The sequence below is a fragment of the Prunus mume genome, linkage group LG2, assembly GCF_029339155.1.
Source record: "Prunus mume cultivar Tortuosa linkage group LG2, ASM2933915v1, whole genome shotgun sequence".
Classification (NCBI taxonomy): Eukaryota; Viridiplantae; Streptophyta; class Magnoliopsida; order Rosales; family Rosaceae; genus Prunus; species Prunus mume.
In genome coordinates this window covers 9,909,446-9,935,279 of record NC_142699.1, presented here as the reverse complement: position 1 = coordinate 9,935,279, position 25,834 = coordinate 9,909,446, and the positions used below count along the sequence as shown (strand labels likewise).

Below are 25,834 nucleotides of genomic sequence, written 5' to 3'. Positions count from 1 at the left end.
TGAATGAGATATTTTCCCCTTCCCCTTCCTCTGATGTGGGTTACATTAAATGCCCCGCTTATGATCACCATGCTTCTTTGACTGGGATCAGGTGACGAGGTGATATGCGGTATGGGATGGCGGTGCATTAACTGATCTCTTTTCATCGCCATGTTGTTGATAAGATTAATGGAGTGATTGATTCGATAGGAGGTTTGACTACGTCTACCCATCATCAATGCGTTTATGGCCCCACGACACCACCGTGGTCTGGTCGGTAATTTGGGTGCCCGAGCACCACCTCGCCCTTGGTCTTGTCAAGTTCCAACTGGGAGGCTCTCTACCGATCTCCGGGGGTATCGAGTCTGATTGGATCGGTGTATATGTAACCTTGCCCACCTACGGCTGCGCGGCATTCTCCAATAGGTTCGGCTCATAGCAACAGTATAGGCCATTAACAAACTTGAATAAAAATCAATTCAAAAGCTTGTTCTTTCTAATTTGGCCCTTCCAAACTCAAAATCCTAACTCTGCCCCTTCGAATCATCAATGTTGAATATTCGTTGGAACACATCTTGATCAGTCTATTTTTACTTTGATCGGCCATGAAAAGGTTGCAAAGAGCCCCATGTTCTTCCAACTTTCAATTTGACATATGCAGAGGAACTGGAAAATGAATTAATAATCAAATGAGGCTTTGTGTTGCACAGCAAAACATAAAAGATATTTACCAAGGAGTAATTTGACATGTTCTAGATTAGTAATCGATAATATGATTTGGCTTTGTGTTGCTTCTTCTGTTCTGCTCGTAAGCACCCTATTTTTAAGCACTCAATTTTTATCTCCGTCTCAGAAATGAAATGCTCCATTTCAAAAAATAAAATTCAAGCCACTACTGCATCAAAATCCCAATGCATGCTTTCCATTTTTTCCAATAAAATGGGTACGTTGCTCTTGTTACTTAAGCCAATGCATGCTTTCCATTTTTCTAATAAAAAAAGAAGAAAACAAAAACTTCTGGCCACTGCATGCTCTCCCTTTTTCCCATAAAAAAAGAAAGAAAGAACAAAATTTCAAGCCACATCATACACTGTGGTGTCATCGACAAGCAAATGGGCGGGGCTGGAAGTCTTACACCTAATCACGACAAGTATTGCAAGTTGAGATGCCCATACTACTATAAAGCTTGAAGCCCCATGCCATGTTGTCACTATGTGAAAATTGACTTTTAGCTTCGGGGAATCTCCGTTGTTAAAGGTACTCAACAACCGATGTATTAGGAATCGATGTATATGCTATAGTGATATGCTTCGGACATTCCCCGTTGCTAAAGATGAATTATGACTTCGCTCTTCCATAATTGCCGATGCCTAAGTTGTTACCATATGCCAAAAAGAGCATCGACCTCCGATGCCTAAACCTTTAATAGCATCAGGGAATATATCAGCACTGATGCTAAATAGTCATTATAGCATCAATGGTTTTGTTTATACTGAAGCGTGTGCTGACTTACCACTTCAGAAAAGATGTCACTGCTGTTGCAAATTATGGTTTACGCATTCGTTTTTTGTACTTATGCTGAAGTGAAAAACCAACAAATAGTTTGACTTTCTACCAATATTATTGACATTTAAGATTATAGGCTTCGGTTCCTAAATAGTGCTGATGTTGTTTTTAATTTTTAACTTAAGTTGTTATGGCAAAACTGAGGTTGTTATACACAATAGACATCCTTTGTTACTAATAAAGTGTAAGCAATTTCCACATTTCACATCATATTTTACTTAGTTTATGTCTCAAAATATAGAGGCATCTCATCCATTTCATATATATTGCCATTGCAACATAAAAAAACATCCCTATATAAGGTGCATAGATGAGTTCTGCCAGTAAACCAAAATTCATACATCATCCATACATAAATAAGCAAAATACTACAAAAACAAGGAGAATGTTCAAACTCAAATCCACTGTAGCACATGACATGCCCATTCATCTCGAACCTCGTCCAATTCCATTTGGGTGTAAAATGCCTTCTTTTTCCCACTTTTCGTATACTGAAATGAAATGAAAAGACCATATAAGATAAAGGAAAACTATATAAAATCTGGAAACATTGCCAGAGCTGAAAAAGAACAACATCAAACAAAGGAATAAAAAAAATTTGGTATTTCAGCTGAACCCAATCATCCAATCCTTAACAAAGACTCAAAAAAACTGAAGGTAGGCTACAATAGAATTAGGGGCTATTCTTGAGTGTTTTTTTAATTATAAAGTTAATATAATCCAAAAGTAATGATTAATTGGCTAAAACAAGCATAATCTAATAAAGTAAGTTGGTTACCTTGGATTTGTACTAAATAATTTATTTTAGAGCTTGAATTTCGGCTTTTAATATTGGTGGCTGAACCTAAAACAGAATAATGGGCTCAAAATCTTTTAAAACTATACCATTGTGATGCATTTATCAACCAACCATTGGATTCTCTATTTGAGAATATGAATCACGCAAAGTAAAAAACCATGCAGATACAAAAGCTCCAAACAAACAGCATCAAATTTACACTCTAAGCCATCCATTGCAATGGAAATTACAAGCACAATATTGACCTTCCATCATTTAAATAAAATTGCATTACAATATTTCCCACAGTTGCCAACAAAGAACCAAAGTTTTTTTACTAACTCTCAAACACCAAACCAGAGTATTCAAACAGTTTTAAACAGAATGGTATCCAAATAGAAATAGTAAAAGCATAAATAAGGTTTAACAAGAAGCAATGCACAATCTTTAACAAGAAGCTAAAGAAAAACTATATAAAATCTTTAAGAAACGACGCACAATAAGGTTTTATATTTAACATTCATCCACACAAAAAACAGGTCACCTCAGAGCTGTAACCATCCTTTGCGGCTATAATGCTCTACCAGTGCTTGCATAGTCTTCAAAAAAGCGAGAGGGAAAGAACATTATTATGTATAACAAATCTACCAATACAACCAACAGAAGAATAAAGTTAGATATAATGTATGAAGCATGTTACTCATCCATCAGAAACATTTTAGTACAGCCAACAGAAGAATAAAGATAATGACACATCAAATTCTACAAAAAATATCTATCACAAAGATGCTCTAAAGACAAGCTACCTGTTGTAGGAAGACAGAGTTGTTAGAGCCCATATAGCAAGAATCTATAGGAACCTGAAGTGGAAGAAAATCAATGACACATTTGACGTTTGTGAACCAAATGTTGCTAGTAACAGAGAGCAGTTTAGAAAGTAGATAAGCAATAACAAAATCATAACTTTAAAGGCCAAGTTTGGATTTCTGGAAAGTTGAACAAAGTGTATATATTTTTCGCATGAACTGCCTAAAGCTGAGATAGATGGAGATATAGAGAGAGCGCGCAATTGGGAGGCAAGGCCAGATGGTTACTTGGCCAAAATAGCTACAGATCATTGTCGTTGCCCTCCAAACAGGAGAGCAATTTTGTATTTCAAATCAATTGATTGTATACAATCATCTTTTAGAATCAAATACAGAGCATATACGACACTAAGTTACATCTCTGCATTAGGAGTTAAAATTAAGAATGGCCACCTAATCCTTGTTTTATTTTCAGAAAATTTATCAAAAGGGCTGTAAGAGACAAGTCACTTGTACTAAAAAAGTACCAAAATAAATGCCAAGAATCTAAGAAAGTATGGCTAAAATAAATGCTTCATTAATAATATCTGTAAAATTTTCCCATTGGATGGCTACTTTCATCTGCCTGAAAAGCTGATTTAAGTTCATCTAATTTTGGTTTCCTAATCTAGCCTTCGTTCTTCCATTTTATATTCAGATCAAGTCATAAAACCTATTGTTAGGAAATAACGCAGTAAGTACCTCAGGCTGGAAACGGAGCATGTCTGCACGAGCCATAGCTTCTGCTTGAGTAATTCTCTGCCTGAATGTCTGCGCCATCTCCTCCTCCTATTGGAACAAATCACAAACATATATACAGTCATTTATCTGGTTTCAGGAAAGCTAACAAGTGTGAAAATACCTGCAGGATGACTCAAAATGCCTAGAGGATGGTGAATAGGCCAATTTAAGATTCTAATCAAATAAATAAAAATAAACTTCGGTAGCAGGATTGATATGGCTTATCAATCCTGTAACGTGTTGGGCAGAAAATAAAAGAACACGCAGAGAATTATTTTACGTGGTAAAACCCCACCTCTGGGGAAAATCCACGGGACTCCTCAGTCCAACACAAATCCACTATAGAACGATGATTACAAGAAGTACTCACACACTTATCCTAGACACATTCTAGATAATGTTTACCGACTTCTTCGTAACTCAACTTCTGTCACGGGATGATCTTCGACACTCCTTATGTTGAACGCAATACTGGCCACGATTGCTTCAAGCTCACCGGAGGAAAACCGCCACCACGGTCTTGGTGCCCTCAACCGTATGAGTCACCGACATGCATATGAATGCAATATGAATGATTAAAGTGTTTGATAAATCACCAAGTAAACATTGAACACTTGATGATTTATCTCAAATATACGCACAACAGCTTTTCTTAGAATTCTATATGCTCAACACAAATATCTCAAAAGCTGTACAAATAAAAGAATGGCACATGATCTTTTATACAAGACTTGTTCTCTCTCATGGGAGAGAAACCCAATAGGCCACGAATATTAAACTTCCTATTGCACCACAACCTATCATCAATAAGAGATTTGATTCTCTCTTTAAACCAAATTAACTAAGAGGTAAGCAACGTGCAAAGTCACAATAGGAAAAGATAATATTTTAACTTCAATTAAAATAGAGTTGAACTAGGAAAGTAATCTCAAGAGATAAAATCTAATCTTATTAGAAATAAGATTAACATAAAAATACTTGAGTGAAAATAACTCAAACTAGGAATCCTATAATGAATGCGTGATTATGTCATGATTTACCTGAGGTCAAGATTCTCATATGGTCAGGGCATGCCTCGGAAGTGTGGGGTTGAAAGAGTAGTGACAAAGCGTTCAATAACAATTCCTCACAAACTAATTTTCACCCTATACTAAAGTCTAGGAAATGCCAATACGAATTTCGTACTAACAAAGTGTACAATTATGTTTGGAACAAATCACAAACAGATGATAAAACTTTAGCTTTTCTTGTCCTGTCAGACTACAAGATTATAAGACCATGTACACTATGAGAAACTAATATCTACTGGGGAAAAAACACAAGAAGACAAGACCGATCTTCACTACTAGAATTAACAATCCCGTAAGTGCAACTAGTAAAGATCTTTGGAGTTTATTATCCAGAAAATACCTTCTCAAAGACAAGCTTTGTATTGCGAATCATATCTCCAGGAGTACGTAGGTTCTAACTGTTGAAAAGTAAATTGCTCTCTAATTTCTCATTAGTGAACAGTTTACTTAGCTTAGTTAATTTCTATTATTTTAACTGAGTGAGTGTTATGTAAGCTTGAGCTCATATGCCAAGTGTAAGGTCTTAGATCAGTCTGTTATTTGCCAACGGCTCACATGCCCTGTACTGCCATGTGTCATAATCACATTGGCTCTTGTATTTGAAGGGTGATGATTTCTGATGTAAGAGTATGAATGAAAAGGTGAGCTGTGCAACGGTAAGAAGTTGCAGAGCAGATTTTGTTTCCATTTCTGAGCTGAACCTTTTCTCTCTCGTTTTTCTTCCTTTCATTTTCTTCGCTGCTCCATTGGCAATCCAAATCTTAACACTACTTCTTGGTAGAAAGACTTACACAGCCTCTCTCACGGTCATGGCTCAATATCATGACCTACACAAAGAGTAGCAGTTTAGAAATGCTTAATAGAGTGGCAACAAATTCTCAGCCAATAACTGTCCTAGGATATAGTATCTATACCTTGAGAGTGTCACCAGGTTGGAGAACTGTTGCAATATCAGAGACTCGGTCATGACTGATCTGACTAACATGAAGTGGGCCGTTGATTCCACCAATGTCAATAAAGGCACCACATGGCTTCAGGCTTTGAACAGTTCCCAGGACAACTGATCCAATTCCAAGCTGCGCTTGGTTCTCTGCCATGGCCTTACTGTTGCTTAGGACAAGCCTGGACTGTTCTTCATCAACCTCCACAAACTTCAGAGGAATCTCTTTATCAAGAAGCTCTTCTGCTGTTGATTTCTAAGATATACAAAAGTAAATGTGACAAACTCAGATACTGAAACATTAAGGGCTAAATGTGATCAAAATTTAAAACTAAGCTAGTGACAGCCGAATGCAGGATTGAAAACAATTTCGGGAGAAAGAAGCGAAAAATGTAATGGAGAATCACTGCCTGTTCATTTTGGCTATTATTACTTACAAGTTACAACTGTATTATTTTACCACATAAGAAAATGCAATCAGAAAGATATTGTAAATATCAAGCTAAGAAGACGCTTGGAAAATTAGAAGCCAGGTTAAAGAACTAACTGTTGATATCTGTGAGAAAGGAACAAAACCTCTAAGGGTTTCCACCACAGCTACCACTCCACCTTTGTTCGCACCAACAACCTGCATAAATATATTTTAACAGAGCTTTCTAATAATATATAGAATAAATAGTTAAACGCGTGAATTTGTCTGCAAAGAAGAAGAAGAAATTTGTCTGGAAGACTACAATTTTTTTCTTTTTGATGCTTCAAATATACAAGATAAAGTAAGATTAGACAGAAGGACAAAGAGACAACAATCCAGAAATTACCCAATAAATTGAAACCCTAACAGTGCGTTTGGATGAGGAAATTTAAAAGTACAAAGGATTTCATAAATGACAGAAATTAATGTTATAGTATTTGTAAAGTTTTTTGTTTAGATGATTGATTTAAAACAAGGAATTTAACCTTTATTTGTAAAGTTATCGTTTTTTAAAACTCAATTTCTCTTGGAATTTTAGAAATGATGACTTTTAGATAGAATTTAAACTTGGGATTTATGATCTCCAAATTCCATGTTTTTTTCCACGAGGAATTTCTAAATTTCTATGTTTTTTTTTATCCAAACACGGAAATTGGTTCAATTCAATTTAGAAATTCTGAGTTTTGTCGAAATCCCAAGTTTATTTCTCTCATTCAAACGCACCATAACTGAAATAATCTCACCTAGAGGACAACGATGATGAGAAAGAGGACTCCGTTGGGGAAGAGGACACTGACGACGAAGGTTAATGAAGGGACTCCGATGGCTCTTCTCGACGATGAGGAGACTTCCATGGCTCTCTCTTTTAGGGTTTAGAAATAGATGACAACATAGATGGAGCACAGAGAAGAAATCGATGAAGAAGAGAGATGCTGAAGGTGAGAGGGATGAGAGAGTGATTGTGACTGTGGGTATAGCGACTGCGGGTATCACAAGGGAGAAGAAAGGGAGTTTGAAGGTGAGAAGAATGAGAGTGACTATGACTGGGTATCGCAAAAGAGAAGAGAGGGAGTTTAATTTTTGGCCAAAAATATAAGAGGGAGTCTTAAATATTCACGAGGGAGTGAAAAATTTTAGCGAAAAATCACTATAGCGGTCAACTATGCTTTTGGCATCGGTGCTAAATGTACTACTTAAATTTGTTTTTTGCAGAACTATTTTATGCGTCAGTATATTTATATGATAGATGCTAAATATAATCAACGGCATCGGTAGGAAAAACCAAAAATTTGTACTGATGCCTTTATATACTTTTAGTTTTATTATTTATAAAATCGATGCCTAATATACTAATAGCATCGGTTTTTCCTTTCACCAATGCCTATGTAGTGTTGCGGAAAGTAAAATTTGGCATAGTGTGTTTACCAAACGATCAGCTAGATCTGAGTTTCTTCTTGTTAATTCCATCGATCCAGTAGCTTTTCTGTTGCATATTTGAATTTCTTAAATGGAGTTCTGCCTCTCACATATATAATTGTTTTTCTCACCGTAAGCTCCGTGTTTTAAAAATTCTCTATGAATTTCAATAAATATATATATATATTTTTCATACTAATGATAGTTCAACTTCAACTGTTGCAGCTCACACTGTTGGCGAGGGCAAGCTATGCTGCTGCTGCCAGAGACCCAACGCAAAGAAGTTTCTTCTTGGAGAAGGAAATGCAACCCGGCACAACCATGAAATATAGCTTAGTTAGAAATATAAATGGGGCATGTCCCCTGCCCCGAAAAATTGCTCAATCGATCCCCTTCTCTTCCGCAAAACTGCCAGAAGTTCTCAACAAATTTTCTATGGAGCCAACGTCCGTGGAAGCCGCTGTAATTCAGGAAACCATTCAAGATTGTGAAAGTGGAACCCTTAATGGAGAGGACAGATATTGCGCCACCTCCTTGGAGTCAATGGCTGACTTCGCCATGTCCAAGCTGGGAAGAAACGTTCAAGCATTCTCGACAGAGATCGAAAAGGGAGCCACCCTGCAGAAGTACACAGTAAAGCCTGGCGTGAAGAAGGTGAATGATGGTGGCAATTTCATTTTGTGTCACAAGCTGACCGACGAGAATGCTGTCTTCTTTTGCCACACATTTGGACAAACTAGGGCTTATGTGGTGCCTCTAAAGGGTGCTGACAGGACGACCGCTAGCGCAGTAGCAATCTGCCACCTGGACACATCTGCATGGAACCCCGAGAATCATCCCTTACAAGAGGTCAAAGTTAAGCCAGGAACCGTCCCTGTGTGTCATTATCTTCCCCAGGGTCATATTGCTTGGGTTCCAAAATAGAAAGAAATGTCCCCTTAACCTTTGTGATTCTAATTTCTAATTGTAAAAGAATCCCATAAATAAGAAGCAATAAGAATGCCCTAAGAATATGGGGTTGTTTTCCTCTCTTTTTTTTTAATAAAAAAAATAATAAAATTGAATTTTCTATAAATAAAACCCAATGACTAGGATTCAACCAAGCAAGTTATTTGGCGAAAAATAGAAAAAAAAGGTGAGTTTGGAAATGGCCTTTGTGGTTCTAGTTGTAAGAAGAATCCCATAAATAAAAGATAGAATGCCATAAGGTTGTGATTGATTTATGGGAAAGGAGGTGCCTAAGAACTAGTTGTTAACGTCTGAGTGGCCTTCATCAGAGAAATAATTAACAGTTAGACTATAATTAACTTAAAATCCTGGCATTGCCCCTTCGATCATCACCTAATATGCTTTGGAACACATCTTGACCAGTCTATATGGATCAAGCACAACAGCTTTATATTGATTTTAATCGGCCATGAAAAGGTCGCAAAGAGCCCCCCATGTTCTTCCAACTTTCAATTGACATGCAGAGGAACTGGAAATTAAATGTTCTCTTAAGCATGACTTAAGCATGACAACTAAGCATGACTTAAGCATGACAACTAATGTAATATTAAATTTCGGACCAACGCATGCTTTCCACTTTTCCCATAAAAAAAGAAGAAAACAAAAACTTCAGGCCACTGCATGCTCTCCCTCTTTCCCATAAAAAAGAAAGAAAAACAAAATTTTAGCCACTGGAACTCCTACACCTAATCACGACATGTATTTCAGTTGAGGTCCCTGTACTATAAAGCTTGAAGTCCCTATACACCTAATCACATCTTGATCTGAGTTTCTTCTTGTCAATTCCAGTAGCTTTTCTGTTGCATTCTTAAATGGAGATCTGTTTCTCACACATAATTGCTTTTCTCACCGTAAGCTTGTGATTTGAATATTCTCTACGATTTTATTTGAACCTTATAATTATTAGTTTCAAATTTTATTTTTTTCCATACCAATGATAGTTCAACTTCAAATGTTGCAGCTCACACTGGTGGCAAGGGCAAGCTATGCTGCTGCTGCCAGAGACACCACCTCAACTTTACCACCTCAACTTCACTACTGGAACTCCGTCTTGCCAGGCACATCAATGCCAAAAGCTCTCAGTGAACTCGTCCAACCTGGTATGTGTTTCTATTTACACATACCATGCTCTAGAGTGCCAAAAGCTCATCTTCCAACATTCTACTTATAAGCTAGCTTCTTCAATAACATGTCCATCATTTATGTTGCCCATTAATACTGCAGACTCAGTCGAGCCACCCAAGAACTTTGTCGGTTACAACCAGCACGGTGTCGAGGACAGAACTCTCTCCGTCTACACCCAAGACGACGATACGCACCTCAAAGACCCAACCCAAAGAATTTTCTTCTTGGAGATGGAAATAAAACCTGGCACAACCATGAAATATAGCTTGGGTAGAAATATAGCAGGGGAAACTTTCCTGCCCCGCAAAACTGCAGAATCGATCCCCTTCTCATCCGCCAAACTGCCAGAGATTCTCAACAAATTTTCTATGAAGCCGGGGTCTGTTGAAGCCGCTGTAATTCAGGAAACCATTCAAGATTGTGAAAGTGAAGTCCTTAGAGGAGAAGACAGATACTGCGCCACCTCCTTGGAGTCGATGGTTGATTTTGCCATGTCCAAGCTGGGAAGAAACGTTCAAGCAATCTCGACAGAGGTCGAAAAGGGAGCCACCCTGCAGAACTACGCAGTAAAGCCAGGCGTGAAGAACGTGAACGAAGGTGGCAATTTCGTTTTGTGTCACAAGCTGACCTACGCGTATGCTGTCTTCTTTTGCCACACATTTGGACAAACTAGGGCTTATGCGGTGCCTCTGCAAGGTGCTGACGGAACTACCGCTAACGCAGTAGCAATCTGCCACCTGGACACATCTGCATGGAACCCCCAGAATCATCCCTTACAAGAGGTCAAAGTTAAGCCAGGAACCGTCCCGGTCTGCCATTATCTTCCCCAGGGTCATATTGCTTGGGTTCCAAACTAGAAAGAAATATCGTACCCTTTGTCTTTGTGGTTCTAATTGTAAAAGGAATCCCATAAGAATGGGCTAGCTACTATTGTATCCGCTCTAATATAAATAAAAATCAATTAGAATGCCCTATAAAAATGTGGAGTTTAGCCATCGCGATTGGTTGGAGATAGCAAAACAGTGTTATCCCAATTCAAGTGTTTCTCAATTTTAGCATACGGCAAGAAATTTATTTAAGTATTTTTATTTTTGTGTGTGTCAAAAGTTAGGAAGGGAAAAGGGAAAAACTCACACACATACCACGGGAGTTTGAACTTATGACTACTTGAAAGCACATCAAAAACCTGAGTCAATCCAACTAACACCCCATTGGTATTTAAATATTGTTCAATTGACAAATATGAAAATCCTTCTAGTATATTACATGTAAGAGAACATAAATACTAGCTTATGAAGGAGCCAACGGGGCCTAGCCCGCTTGTATTAAACTGAAAAAAAAAGAAAAAAAAGAAGAAGCTTATAAAGGTAAATAGTCCGATATAACAATTTCGGGTTTTCATGCAAAAGAAAATTGTACAGTAAAAATAAACAAAAATCAATGATAGTAAAAGCATCTACAATCATGCTCTCTATTTTTTAGTTAAAATTTAGCTAAAAACATATAAAATCTATTTTAGGAGCTCTCTATAAATAAACTTTTAACTCCAATCAAACTGTTTAGTTTAAGAAGTCATAAATGCTATAACTATTTTTTAATAGGTTCATCTCTATATAAAAAAATAAAAAAAAAACAATTAGCATTAATTATGATTTCCACCACCACATCCGTAACTGATTTAAGTGTATTATTAATGAAAACTCCTAATATAAGCAATGTGTCTTCTAATATAATTAACAAGCATTAATGAAAGTTCCTAATTTAAGTGATGCATGCTTTCTATTTTAATTAAATTTTGTTAGAGACTTATCATTTACAAACCTAAATCGTCATAATTCATAACCCAACTTCTTTCCATGGAAATATTAACCACAAATATAAAGTGAAGTTCCCTGAATATATGAAATATTTATCATCAGAACATTTTGAAAAGAAAAGCTGCAAATTGACTAGAAAACATGTCCGAGAACATTTCAGGCCTTAATAGAGGGGCCGTTTTGTGAGAATATATGTTTATTAATAATCACAGCATGCAAATTATGTTATTTATAAATCAAACAAGTTGAGAGGTTACCTTGATATACACAAACCCATGGAATCGGCATGAACCATATGATAGCAGAAGAGTTGGTTAGAATTTTTTTAAAAAAAAACTTAGAAAGATGAGAGATTACCCACTGAAATCGATAAGGTTACCTCATGATGCAGAGTGTAGTGAGACTTGCTACACAAACCCATGGAATCGGCATGAACCATGATAGCAAAAGACTGGTGAGGCTGGTTCAAGTGAAAATCGATTACGTGCATTTGAAAACCATAACAGGGGTTGGTCAGAACTTTAAAAACTTAGAAAGATGACCAAAGTACCCAGTGAAATCGATAAGCTTACCTCACGCAGTTTGTAGGGTTTTGCAACTTTGTCAGAAGGTCGATAAATTTGAGAAAGCAATCCGTGCTTAATGAGAGAGCTAAATCAAAAGAGATGAGAGTTTTGCACTGAGGAGAAAGTGAGATAGAAACTGAATTTAGAGTAAAAGAGGAAGGGGGGACCAAAAGGGAAATTAGGAGGATTGGCACGTGAAAGATTAGTAAATGCGTGTCGAGGTGGAGAAGGTCTTGACTCTTGGTGCCGCGGTTCGATCAAGCTATACATGCTAGGGTCTCACAAGAAAAGGGATCCTCTGGATTTGGGGTGGAATCAGTGTAAGGCCGGGCGAAACCCCAATATATGAGTCTTCCTTTTTAGTGAATGGTCGAAGTGTGATTATCACATCAGATTGCACAATCAAAGGCTTTCTGGTCAAAATGGGACTGTCACATTAGACTACGTCATCAAAGACTTTCTTGTCAAAATGAGACTATATCGCATTAAACTGCGCCGTCAAAAACTTTCTTGTCAAAATGGAACTATCTGTGACAATATAGTAGCGTAAATGTAAACAAAATTTGTTATGTATAAGTTTTTATTGTCAAAATGCGACGCGTTAATTGAAATATATATATATAAATATATGTATATTAATAAGATGTGCTAATTCTGGATGCTTGAGAATGAGAAAATTCTCAATAGGGTAATTCCATGAGCAAAGATAGAATTGTATGTATGAGATGGCCAAACCGATATTGAAGATTTAAAATAAAATAAAAATCAATCTTACAATAGTAAATAATATACAGACAAAAATGGGAAAGTTTAAAAAGTTTGTCCTCAATTTCATGTATCAAAGTGGAAGAGTCTATAGAAATCTCGTTTTTTTGGCAAGGTTGTTATTTTCATTTATTTGTTTGCTCTTATGCATAGGTAGATTGTTAGAATTCATATTTTTTCCAAATCTGTTACGGATGTGGTGGTGGATGTGACTGCGGTGGTGCTTCTTCAGGTGGTGGTGATAAAGTTCGTTTAGACTCATGTGTTGTTTTAGGGTTTTGATTATGTTGGATTTGTGGGCTTTGTTTGGGTTTGTGGTTAATTTGGTGATGTCGGCTAGTAATTTTAGTGCGGCTTTTGTCCGCGTTAGTTTTGCTTTTAGCATTTTAGTTTGTTGCCCTCTTGGGATGCACTTTAGATGTCTTGTGATGTCTTTGATTGTACCATTGAAGTTTATCTAATAAAATTTCTCTTCGATTAAAAAAATAATTTAAAAAACTAGATTGTCCTAAGGGTGGGCAAAAGACCAACCAATCGAAACCAGTTAGATCATTGTCCTTCAGTTTTTACACACAAAAAAGTGTAATCTTTGATAGAGCAAAACTAAAACGCAATTTTTATTGTTACAATTCAATTTGCCCTACTTTTGGACCTCCAAAACTGAACCAAAGTATCTATATTAATTTTTTGTGTTAATGACAGTTTAATACCATGTGATTGCACTTGTTTATTTGCACACACTCAAATAGCTTCTTTCACAAGTGTAGATAACATTTAAAATTCCTTAAATTACCCCAACTTAAACAAAAATGCTGCTACAATCCAATTTAATAAAATAAGTATGAAGTACTAGTAGTTCATTGAATACTTAACAAATTTGAAAATAAAAATTAAAAACACTCTTAACGATATTATCCCACTATTATCAATTATTGTAAGTTTAGGGTTGTTTGATAATTATTTCAATTTTAGTTTTTAGATTTTATTCTCTGTGCTAGAATATAGAGGAAAATGAGAGTGAAAATGGAAGTGATGATGAGATTAAAAGGGAGGATGAAAGCTGCCCATAATTATAGGGTAAAAATACAAAAGACTCGTAGCTCAAGTGACAAGAACATTTACTCGTGCACCTCATGTCCTAATATTGAATCTCCCCTCCATTTGTAAACCTGAGAAAATAAAAAATAAAAAACAACTCGCCAGAAAATGACTTGCTCACAAACCAGTCATACAATGAGTAAATTAATGTCTATTATAACTTTTTCTCTTTCTCAGGACCCACATAAACCATAATTCTATTATCTTCCTCTTTCTCAGGACCCACATAAAGAAACAAAAGTAATAATTTTTCCTAGAAACAGTCCAGTACGATTGTCTATTTCTCTGCAGTTCTTCGGGACAACAAAATTTTGGGTTTTCCAAGTCTCAAGTCATAGGTGTGTACCTTACTTTTTGGTTTAAGATCAGCTTATTTGATTACCATGTGAGCTTGAATGCACATATTTTTAGTGGATGCATGCCTTTTTTTTTCCTATCCAAAAAAAAAAAAAAAAAAAACATGCTTTCTTTCTGATGGTTTTGATTCAAAGCTTTTGAAGCAGTTCTTAGTTGTTTTAGTGCTAATTGTGAAGTAAGTTTTTTGGATAGCAAAACACATAATTCAGTAGTTGGTGAATATTTGACAGACACAAATTGTTTGGGATTATAGAGGCCCCATAACTTTTCCCTTTATTTCCTTCTGAAATGTCCATTATAAAATTGCAATGGATGTTCATCCAGTTCTGTAGATTCTAAGTAAAATCTATAGCCCTTTCCTTGTAGTTTCCGATGTTTATGTCGTATCATCTAGGATGGATTGTTCGAAACTCGAAAGCTATGATTGATCAATGTGTATGTTCCCAGGATAAATGGCCTCCGAACCTGTCAATGTGAATGAGTTCCGAGAATTGGCTAGGCAAGTTCTTCCAAAAATGTACTATGATTTGAAGAGTACTCAGTTGAGATTTGCTTTCAGACACTGCTAGTTTTAACCTGCTCTTTATATTTACCCCAGGAAAGGTCGCCACTGCTAGAGCAGCAGCAGCATGCAACACCATAATGGTATAATTGTAACATGTATTGAGCTAATACATGTGTAGTTAGGTTTTTGAATTGTTGTATTTTTCATTGTAGGTTTTATCCAACATATCTACGTGCACTGTGGAGGACGTTGCTTCCAGCTGCAATGCTGTCCGGTTCTTTCAATTATATGTACTTATTCTCTCTTGAACTCATTTTAATTTCACTAGACAAGTTTTTCTTTACAGGAATATTCTTCTTGTTTACAGTTTTTTCAGTTTCTATCCTGCCTACTGGGGCTCAAGCCATGAAATGGTACCTTTCCTGAACAGGTTTACAAGAGACGAGATATATCAGCTCAGATAGTTCAGAGAGCTGAAAAAAGTGGAGACAAGGCTATTGTCTTAACTGTTGATGCTCCCAGACTTGGTCGAAGAGAGGCAGACATAAAGAATAGGTTCATGTCATCTCATTTTGCTTGTGTTCTGTTTCTCCATGCCATGGAATTTATTGGTTTTGAAGTGTGATATAACTTGCTTTATGCTATGAAAGAAACTTTTATGTGTAACATCATATGAAATGTTGTTTTGTTAACACTCTCATGTGGTGGATTGACTTATGCATCTCATTGGAAACATGACTGTGACAACTTCTGCAGAATGGTTGCACCTCAGTTGAAGAACTTTGAAGGCATTTTATCAACTGACGTAAACTCTGTGCGTGTAATTGTTTAGTTGTGAATAGGTATTATGTATTATTCTCTCGTAATATCGTGTTCTATTTGTACTTTAAAATGTTTAACTTGTTAAGCCTAGAAAGTGAGATGCTGCGCATCACTGCCTCTAAGTAAATTAATCAGGTTATTTAGGTTTTTCCATAATCCATTCTACTTATTATTCACCAGCTATTAGTGGAAATATGACACTTGTTCCAAATTATGCACAATCCTGTTACAGATTCTTGAGAACGTGGTCGAGACGTGTATTGTTTATTAACTAATTTTTCTTTTCACTATTTGATAATTTTTTAACAAACTAATCCAAAGAGTAAATGCTGTGCATTGTGATTATTCACAACATGAATGTCTGTGCTGATTGAAATAAGTTTTGCTTGTCAGTTGTATGATCCAAGTGAAAGTACATGTTTATCTATGTGGATGACACTAACTCTGCATGATGAAGGATCGAAAGTGGAAGCTTTTGTCAAAGAGACGTTTGATGCTTCTTTGTGCTGGGAGGTATGAATCATATGAGTCTTCTCATTACACAGTCATATGATTCGGTGTTCTATGCTACAGATCTTTTTACTCTAAGGCTAATTTTTTTTTTTTTAATTTCTGTTTTTGGGATTACACTACGAAGATGCATGATTTATACAGACTTTACTCAGTTGTAAGTTTGTAACTTTCTGCAGAGATTGAGGCTATAAGACATCCATTAAAGTGAAGTTTTATACTCATTTCTGGGCCTGTGTTCTACCTGGTTTTTTTGTTGAATTATAAGTTCTTAAGCTGACTTATTAGTTAGTTAAAACAGTTTTTCGTTTCCTTTAATTTTAGAAGCCAAGTGTAAAGATCCTATTGGATGTCTAAATGAATGGCTGAGATGACCTTGTGATGTAAGGGATCCAGCTACTGTGCCTAACGGTTATATTCCCTCACTCCAAGTGCGTGAGGCTGAGAGATTGAATAGAAATGAAAATTCCTCTGCTGCACGTATAGCAGAGCAGTTTTTGCCAGTCTCTCTCTTCTCGTTCCTTCTCTCCTTCGTCACTCTCCATTCACACACTCAAAACACTAACATTCTTTTCTTCTTAAATTTTTAGTTATTGCGTCGCGTATGCATGCAGGACATAGTGGTTGAAATCTATTACAAACTTGCCAATTCTGATCAAGGGAGTACTCACTCATGAAGTTGGTAAGATGAACTGATCAAGGCTCCAAATGATCGTATCTTTATCTTTACGTCTTGTAAGTATTAACTCATAAAGGGAAAGATCAATTTGCGTAAAAAGGAAAAGGTCTCGTAAATGTTAACTTCTCCCGGTATTCAAGGCATGATGATCAGTCAAAATAATCGACTCGGTGAAATACATTGGATTGACACTTGAAGTCAAATTTGGCATTAGCCCTTCTGAATAGGTGTTCTTCTTTCTACCATTTCAGCAAGAAAGGCTGTGGAAGTAGTTGTTGCTGGGATTGTTGTCTCCAACCATGGAGGCCACCAACTAGATTATACTCCTACCACCATTTCTGTCCTGGAAGAGGTAGAACTCTATTTCTAATTCATAGTTTTCTGGTGTAACCTGTAAGCAAAAACATGGCCTAACTTACGCATGGCTAAGCTTGTATAAAACCGAAATAGGATCTGAAGAAAAAAGGAGTCTTTAAAAGAAACTCTCCCATTGGAAAAGTTGTAAGAATGTTCAATCATATACATCTGTAATGTTCTCAGGAAGTTGATGCTGTTGGAGGAAAAGTTCCTGTTCTGCTTGATGGAAGAGCAAGGCGAGGAACAGATGTGTTCAAGGCATTAGCCTTGGGTGCACAAGCTGTCCTTGTAAGATATCTATATCTATACAAGCTGCCCTTCTGATATGAACCCTTAAACTGCTTGTATTGTTTTGGATTTTCTTATTGAAATGTACAGGCTAATGTTGCTGCAGGTTGGAAGGCCTGTAATCTACGGCCTTGCAGCAAACGGAGAACACGGCGTGAGACGGGTTATCGAAATGCTGAAAGATGAGTTTGAGCTCACTATGGCCCTCTGTGGCTGCCCTGGTGTTATGGATATTACCAGGAGCCATGTGAGAACAGAATGTGATTCCATGCTTTGATCTGTTTTAGAAGCATCAGAATGAAATTATGCAGAGAGATGGATGAAATGAGAATGAGGCCATCAATTGTTTGGGAAACTGCTTCAATTAACAGCTATTGGAATTCATCTTGTTTTTTCTTCTCTCTCATATTGTAATTCAACTTCATTAAACGGCAGGTTAAATTTATTTTTACTATGGAAGTGATAGCATTACATATGTTTACTTGTCACCGGAGAGAACATCTTTCGGAAGTCAATTTCCTATGCAAGGTGTGATCAGCCTTTCACACCGATACATTCAAGGTGCTAGGCAGAGGACACCGCCGCGATTTCATCCTAATAGTAAGGAGTAGCCGCCAGGGAGTTGGGCGCCACCTAGCCCGCCTAGCGCCCGCCTAGCCCTCGCCTAGCCCGCCTAGCCCGCCTAGCGCGCCTAGCGCGCCTAGCGCCCGCCTAGCCCACCTAGTGCCCGCCTAGGCAGAGGACACCGCCGCGATTTCATCCTAATAGTAAGGAGTAGCCGCCAGGGAGTTGGGAGCCGCCTATCCCCCGCCTAGGCCACCTGGGCTAGTCTGGGATGGCGTTTTGCCGTTGAGGCGTCGACGCTTAAGGTGGCACTAAGGCGCTGCATGAAGAAAGACCGAGAGAGAGAGAGAGAGAGAGAGAGAGAGAGAGAGAGAGAGTCGAAACAACGAGAGGAAGGAGTGCAGGCCACGCTGGGAAGAAGAAGACATCTACCCTAATTTTTAATATAACTAACGGGTTGGGTTTTGTAAAATGGGCTTAAAGGCTTAAACATTGTATTAAAATGGCCCTATATTTATAATAAATAAAAAAAGTAAACTTTTTTTAGCAGTTTTTTAAATATCAAGGATACATATAACGTCATCCGACTGCATCATCAAAGACTTTCTTATAAAAGTGAGAGTGTCACATCAGACTACGCGCCAAAAATTTTCTAATTAAAATAGTGTAATAGCATAAATATGACATGTGTTAAAATTTAATGATTAGGTTTTGTTTCTTTTAACATATCACATTTTTTACTGGATTGGTTTGTCATACTATTATGCTACGTTATATATAAATTTTTGTCGTCGAAGCGTGTGACGCAGGGCAGTGTGTGTGGGGGAGCCAAATCATAATAGAGCGGAACCCAAAGCATTTGACCTTTCCAAGTGCTCAAACTTAAGCTAGGAATCACTCCGATCCCATCTGTCAGTTCCTTCATATAGTCTGGTTCCCAAGCCAGAAATCTACATTATTTCAAACCAATCAGCTCTACATATGATCACCTTAATGTAAAAAGTTTGAAATTAAATCGATCCGTCCGCTCCATTACTTATTGTTACTATGTAATTCAACCTATACTCGTACAGCATGTTATTGCCAAAAAATTCCAAGTAAAAATTAACCACACATAATTAAGGAAAACAAAATATATAAATAATCGCATTTAAACAAGAAAAAACTTACATGAAATTTTCTAAAAATCTATCTCGCGGGTTTAAAACAGGGGCAACTTTGTAGGGGCAGAGACGTATTATTTATAATCACAACATGAAATTTATTTCGTTTAATCAAACAAGTTGATAGGTTACCTTGCCACCCAAACCCATGGAATCGGCGTAATCATGAAGAGTGATGTGGTGAGGCTGGTTCAAAAGAAAATCGATTTTCAAGCATTTGAAAACCATAACAGGGGTTGGTCAGAATTTTAAAAACCAAATTAGAAAGATGACAAAGTTACCATGTGAATCCGATAAATAGAAAGAGATGAAAGTTTTGCACTGAGGGGAAAGTGAAATGAAAGTTTTGCGTGCAGGGGAAAGAGAGAGAGATATCGAGTGTGAATTGGCATGTGAAAGATTAGGAAATGGGTGTCAAGGTCAAGGTGTAGAGGGTCTTGCTTGGCAGTCCGATATCATCACGAGTGCAATACCATTCTATAATTTCTCTTCACAAGAAAATGAATTCTTTGTATTTGAAGTGGAATTAGGGTAATTGGGGTGGAACCAAAATACTAGGAGTCCTCATTTTTATGAGAATATTTTCACGGGTGACGTAATCAGAACATGTCAAGCAAGATTGTCTTGTCAAAGTTGGAGTGTCACAAGATAGGGGATCCTCTAGATTGGAGGTGAGATCAATATCGTGTTGGGTAATTTTCTTTATTTGTGAAAATAATCGCACAAATGACATGATTAAATTGCATCATTAAAGACTTTCTCATCAAAGTGGGACTGTCATATGACAGTGTAATACTATAAAGATGATACATGTTAAAATTTAATGATTAGTTTTTATTTATTGAACATCACATATTTAGTTGGCTTGTTTTGTCATGATATCTTGCTACGTATCAGTTTTTGTCATCAAATATGATGTGTTATTTCAAATTATTTTATAATAATAAAAAAGTAAGTAAATTTAGGTTTTAGCCAAAAAAAAAATTTCACTTTTAGAAAAAGTCAAAGCTTTTTAGAAAAAAACATAAAAACCTCTCAACTTTCAAATCAAAGACATGCAAATGTAAAGGATTCCTTAGGAAATCCAAAAATAAATAAAGGTAATTTTGTCTATTTTTGCTTATTTTACAAAATTTCTCTTTTTGTGTCTATTAATGTGTTAATGCTACATGCTTGAGAATGAGAAAAGCTTCAGTGGGTAATTCATGGCACGAGGTAGTAGTATTGAGTGTGAAAATAATCCAATTAAGGAGGATGTTTGCTAAAATTTAAATTTAAATTTTTTATTTCTTAAATGTTCTCTTTTACTGTAAACCATCTGTATTAATTTCTTTCTTCTTCTCTTTTGGGTCAAATTTCTTCTTTTTTTAATGTTCAGCTTTAGGGTTGGTGGTGCGATGCGTCCTTTATCCGAGTTCCTGGAGCAGTTGGGTGCCAAGTTATTCATGTTATATTTTTCATGTCTATAGGGAAGCCAATTTTGTATCTAATCCCTCAGCCAAGATTGTGCTAAGTTCAAGTTGGGCTTTCCACAAATAGACTCATAGTATTAGTTATCAATGCAATATTATGTTTCATCCAACAAACAACATTTAATACCAAAACTACAATTCTAAGAATTTCTCCAATTCAGCATACGGTAAGAAGTTTATTCAAATATTGTTCAATTTACAAATATGAAAATTTATCCAGTAACGTAAGAGAACACAAATACTTGCTTAAAAGCTAATTAAAAGGAATATGGTTCGATTATTATGTAACCAGTTCGAGAACCAAACTGAATTAATCCTAACGGTAATCTTTTCGAGAAGATGACTTTGGTTTTCTCACTGTAAGCTCTGTAGTTTGAATTTTCCCTATGATATTAGTTCAATTTCGACTGTTGTTGCAGCTCGCACTGGTGGCAAGGCCAAACCATGCTGCTGCTTTACCTTTAGTACCTCAACTGCTTTACTGGAACTCCATCCTGCCAAACAAACTGATGCCGAAAGCTCTCAGTGAATGGTCGAAGTGTGATTATCACATCAGATTGCACAATCAAAGGCTTTCTGGTCAAAGTGGGATTGTCACATTAGACTACGTCATCAAAGACTTTCTCGTCAAAATGAGACTATATCTCATTAAACTGCGCCGCCAAAAACTTTCTTGTCAAAATGGAACTATCTGTGACAATATAGTAGCGTAAATGTAAACAAAAGTTGTTATATATAAGTTTTTATTGTCAAAATGCGACGCGTTAATTCAAATATATATATATATATATGTATATTTTGGTATTTCAGCTGAACCCAATCATCCAATCCTTAACAAAGACTCAAAAAAACTGAAGGTAGGCTACAATAGAATTAGGGACTAAAGTTAATATAATCCAAAAGTAATGATTAATTGGCTAAAACAAGCATAATCTAATAAAGTAAGTTGGTTACCTTGGATTTGTACTAAATAATTTATTTTAGAGCTTGAATTTCGGCTTTTAATATTGGTGGCTGAACCTAAAACAGAATAATGGGCTCAAAATCTTTTAAAACTATATCATTGTGATGCATTTATCAACCAACTATTGGATTCTCTATTTGAGAATATGAATCACACAAAGTAAAAAACCATGCAGACACAAAAACTCCAAACAAACAGCATCAAATTTACACTCTAAGCCATCCATTGCAATGAAAATTACAAGCACAACATTGACCTTCCATCATTTAAATAAAATTGCATCACAATATTTTCCACAGTTGCCAACAAAGAACCAAAGTTTTTTTACTAACTCTCAAAGACCAAACCAGAGTATTCAAACAGTTTTAAACAGAATGGTATCCAAATAGAAATAGTAAAAGCATAAATAAGGTTTAACAAGAAGCAATGCACAATCTTTAACAAGAAGCTAAAGAAAAACTATATAAAATCTTTAAGAAACGATGCACAATAAGGTTTTATATTTAACATTCATCCACACAAAAAACAGGTCACCTCAAAGCTGTAACCATCCTTTGCGGCTATAATGCTCTACCAGTGCTTGCGTAGTCTTCAAAAAAGCGAGAAGGGAAAGAACATTATTATGTATAACAAAGCTACCAATACAACCAACAGAAGAATAAAGTTAGATATAATGTATGAAGCATGTTACTCATCCATCAGAAACATTTTAGTACAGCCAACAGAAGAATAAAGATAATGACACATCAAATTCTACAAAAAATATCTATCACAAAGATGCTCTAAAGACAAGCTACCTGTTGTAGGAAGGCAGAGTTGTTAGAACCCATGTAGCAAGAATCTATAGGAACCTGAAGTGGAAGAAAATCAATGACGCATTTGACGTTCGTGAACCAAATGTTGCTAGTAACAGAGAGCAGTTTAGAAAGTAGATAAGCAATAACAAAATCATAACTTTAAAGGCCAAGTTTGGATTTCTGGAAAGTTGAACAAAGAGTATATATTTTTCGCATGAACTGCCTAAAGCTGAGATAGATGGAGATACAGAGAGAGAGAGAGAGAGCAATTGGGAGGCAAGGCCAGATGGTTACTTGGCCAAATAGCTACAGATCATTGTCGTTGCCCTCCAAACAGGAGAGCAATTTTGTATTTCAAATCAATTGATTGCATACAATCATCTTTTAGAATCAAATACAGAGCATATACGACACTAAGTACATCTCTGCATTAGGAGTTAAAATTAAGAATGGCCACCTAATCCTTGTTTTATTTTCAGAAAATTTATCGAAAGGGCTGTAAGAGACAAGTCACTTGTACTAAAAAAGTACCAAAATAAATGCCAAGAATCTAAGAAAGTATGGCTAAAATAAATGCTTCATTAATAATATCTATAAAATTTTCCCATTGGATGGCTACTTTCATCTGCCTGAAAAGCTGATTTAAGTTCATCTAATTTTGGTTTCCTAATCTAGCCTTCGTTCTTCCATTTTATGTTCAGATCAAGTCATAAAACCTATTGTTAGGAAATAACGCAGTAAGTACCTCAGGCTGGAAATGGAGCATGTCTGCACGAGCCATAGCTTCTGCTTGAGTAATTCTCTGCCTGAATGTCTGCGCCATCTCCTCCTCCTATTGGAACAAATCACAAACATATATACAGTCATTTATCTGGTTTCAGGAAAGCTAACAAGTGTACAATTATGTTTGGAACAAATCACAAACACATGATAAAACTTAGCTTTTCTTGTCCTGTCAGACTACAAGATTATAAGACCATGTACACTATGAGAAACTAATATCTACTGGGGAAAAAACACAAGAAGACAAGACCGATCTTCACTACTAGAATTAACAATCCCGTAAGTGCAACTAGTAAAGATCTTTGGAGTTTATTATCCAGAAAATACCTTCTCAAAGACAAGCTTTGGATTGCGAATCATATCTCCAGGAGTAGGTTCTAACTTCTTGGTAGAAAGACTTACACAGCCTCTCTCACGGTCATGGCTCAATATCATGACCTACACAAAGAGTAGCAGTTTAGAAATGCTTAACAGAGTGGCAACAAATTCTCAGCCAATAACTGTCCTAGGATATAGTATCTATACCTTGAGAGTGTCACCAGGTTGGAGAACTGTTGCAATATCAGAGACTCGGTCATGACTGATCTGACTAACATGAAGTGGGCCGTTGATTCCACCAATGTCAATAAAGGCACCACATGGCTTCAGGCTTTGAACAGTTCCCAGGACAACTGATCCAATTCCAAGCTGCGCTTGGTTCTCTGCCATGGCCTTACTGTTGCTTAGGACAAGCCTGGACTGTTCTTCATCAACCTCCACAAACTTCAGAGGAATCTCTTTATCAAGAAGCTCTTCTGCTGTTGATTTCTAAGATATACAAAAGTAAATGTGACAAACTCAGATACTGAAACATTAAGGGCTAAATGTGATCAAAATTTAAAACTATGCTAGTGACAGCCGAATGCAGGATTGAAAACAATTTCGGGAGAAAGAAGCGAAAAATGTAATGGAGAATCACTGCCTGTTCATTTTGGCTATTATTACTTACAAGTTACAACTGTATTATTTTACCACATAAGAAAATGCAATCAGAAAGATATTGTAAATATCAAGCTAAGAAGACGCTTGGAAAATTAGAAGCCAGGTTAAAGAACTAACTGTCGATATCTGTGAGAAAGGAACAAAACCTCTAACCACAGCTACCACTCCACCTTTGTTCGCACCAACAACCTGCATAAATATATTTTAACAGAGCTTTCTAAGAATATATAGAATAAATAGTTAAACTCGTGAATTTGTCTGCAAAGAAGAAGAAGAAATTTGTCTGGAAGACTACAATTTTTTTCTTTTTGATGCTTCAAATATACAAGATAAAGTAAGATTAGACAGAAGGACAAAGAGACAACAATCCAGAAATTACCCAATAAATTGAAACCCTAACAGTGCGTTTGGATGAGGAAATTTAAAAGTACAAAGGATTTCATAATTGACAGAATTTAAAATGACAGAAATTAATGTTATAGAATTTGTAAAGTTTCTTGTTTGGATGATTGATTTAAAACACGGAATTTAACCTTTATTTGTAATGTTATCGTTTTTTAAAACTCAATTTCTCTTGAGATTTTAGAAATGACGACTTTTAGATAGAATTTAAACTTGGGATTTATGATCTCCAAATTCCATTTTTTTCTCCACGCTGAATTTCTAAATTTCTATGTTTTTTTTTTATCCAAACACCGAAATTGGTTCATGTCAATTTAGAAATTCTGAGTTTTGTCAAAATCCCAAGTTTATTTCCCTCATCCAAACGCATCATAACTGAAATAATCTCACATAGAGGACGATGATGACGAGAAAGAGGACTCCGTTGGGGAAGAGGACACTGACGACAAAGGTTAATGAAGGGACTCCGATGGCTCTTCTCGACGACGAGGAAGACTTCCATGGCTCTCTCTTTTAGGGTTTAGAAATAGATGACGACAGAGATGGAGCACATAGAAGAAATCGGTGAAGAAGAGAGATGCTGAAGGTGAGAGGGATGAGAGAGTGATTGTGACTGTGGGTATAGCGAGATAGGGTTAAGGGTGACTGCGGGTATCACAAGAGAGAAGAAAAGGAGTTTGAAGGTGAGAAGGATGAGAGTGACTATGACTGGGTATCGCAAAAGAGATGAGAGGGAGTTTAATTTTGGCCAAAAATATAAGAGGGAGTCTGAAATATTCACGAGGGAGTGAAAAATTTTAGCGAAAAATCACTATAGCGGTCAACTATGCTTTTGGCATCGGTGCTAAATGTACTACTTAAATTTGTTTTTTGCAAAACTATTTCATGCGTCAATATATTTATATGATAGATGCTAAATATAATCAACGGCATCGGTAGGAAAAACCAAAAATTTGTACTGATGCCTTTATATACTTTTAGTTTTATTATTTATAAAATCGATG

The 25,834-nt window shown here is 36.4% G+C and overlaps 2 protein-coding genes and 2 pseudogenes across 4 annotated transcripts; 3 read left to right on the top strand and 1 right to left on the bottom strand.

Moving 5' to 3' along the window:
* Positions 1 to 1,712: 1,712 nt before the first annotated feature.
* LOC148919581 (small ribosomal subunit protein bS1c-like) lies at positions 1,713 to 25,553 on the bottom strand. 3 transcript variants are annotated; one of them, XM_089044760.1, is made up of 8 exons: positions 25,221 to 25,553; positions 24,546 to 24,617; positions 23,973 to 24,254; positions 23,775 to 23,885; positions 23,410 to 23,496; positions 22,665 to 22,718; positions 22,402 to 22,502; positions 1,713 to 2,036 (listed from the first exon to the last, which is right to left on the bottom strand). In XM_089044760.1, exons 3-7 carry the CDS (start codon positions 24,153 to 24,155, stop codon positions 22,488 to 22,490), a joined length of 450 nt encoding a protein of 149 aa, XP_088900886.1. In that variant the 5' UTR covers positions 24,156 to 24,254; positions 24,546 to 24,617; positions 25,221 to 25,553; the 3' UTR covers positions 1,713 to 2,036; positions 22,402 to 22,487. The 3 variants fall into 3 exon arrangements, with proteins under 3 accessions (XP_088900886.1, XP_088900885.1, XP_088900887.1); XM_089044759.1 differs by having other exon boundaries at positions 22,402 to 22,456; XM_089044761.1 differs by lacking the exon at positions 22,665 to 22,718 and having other exon boundaries at positions 22,402 to 22,456.
* On the top strand, positions 8,087 to 8,731 carry LOC103344091 (BURP domain protein RD22 pseudogene; annotated as a pseudogene).
* On the top strand, positions 9,545 to 10,927 carry LOC103344093 (BURP domain-containing protein 6-like). The gene is made up of 3 exons (XM_008247720.3): positions 9,545 to 9,666; positions 9,777 to 9,915; positions 10,040 to 10,927. The coding sequence occupies exons 1-3, from the start codon at positions 9,628 to 9,630 to the stop codon at positions 10,795 to 10,797; spliced, it is 936 nt and encodes a 311-aa protein (XP_008245942.3). The 5' UTR covers positions 9,545 to 9,627; the 3' UTR covers positions 10,798 to 10,927.
* LOC148919582 (peroxisomal (S)-2-hydroxyacid oxidase GLO4-like) lies at positions 14,996 to 18,155 on the top strand (annotated as a pseudogene).
* Positions 25,554 to 25,834: the final 281 nt, after the last annotated feature.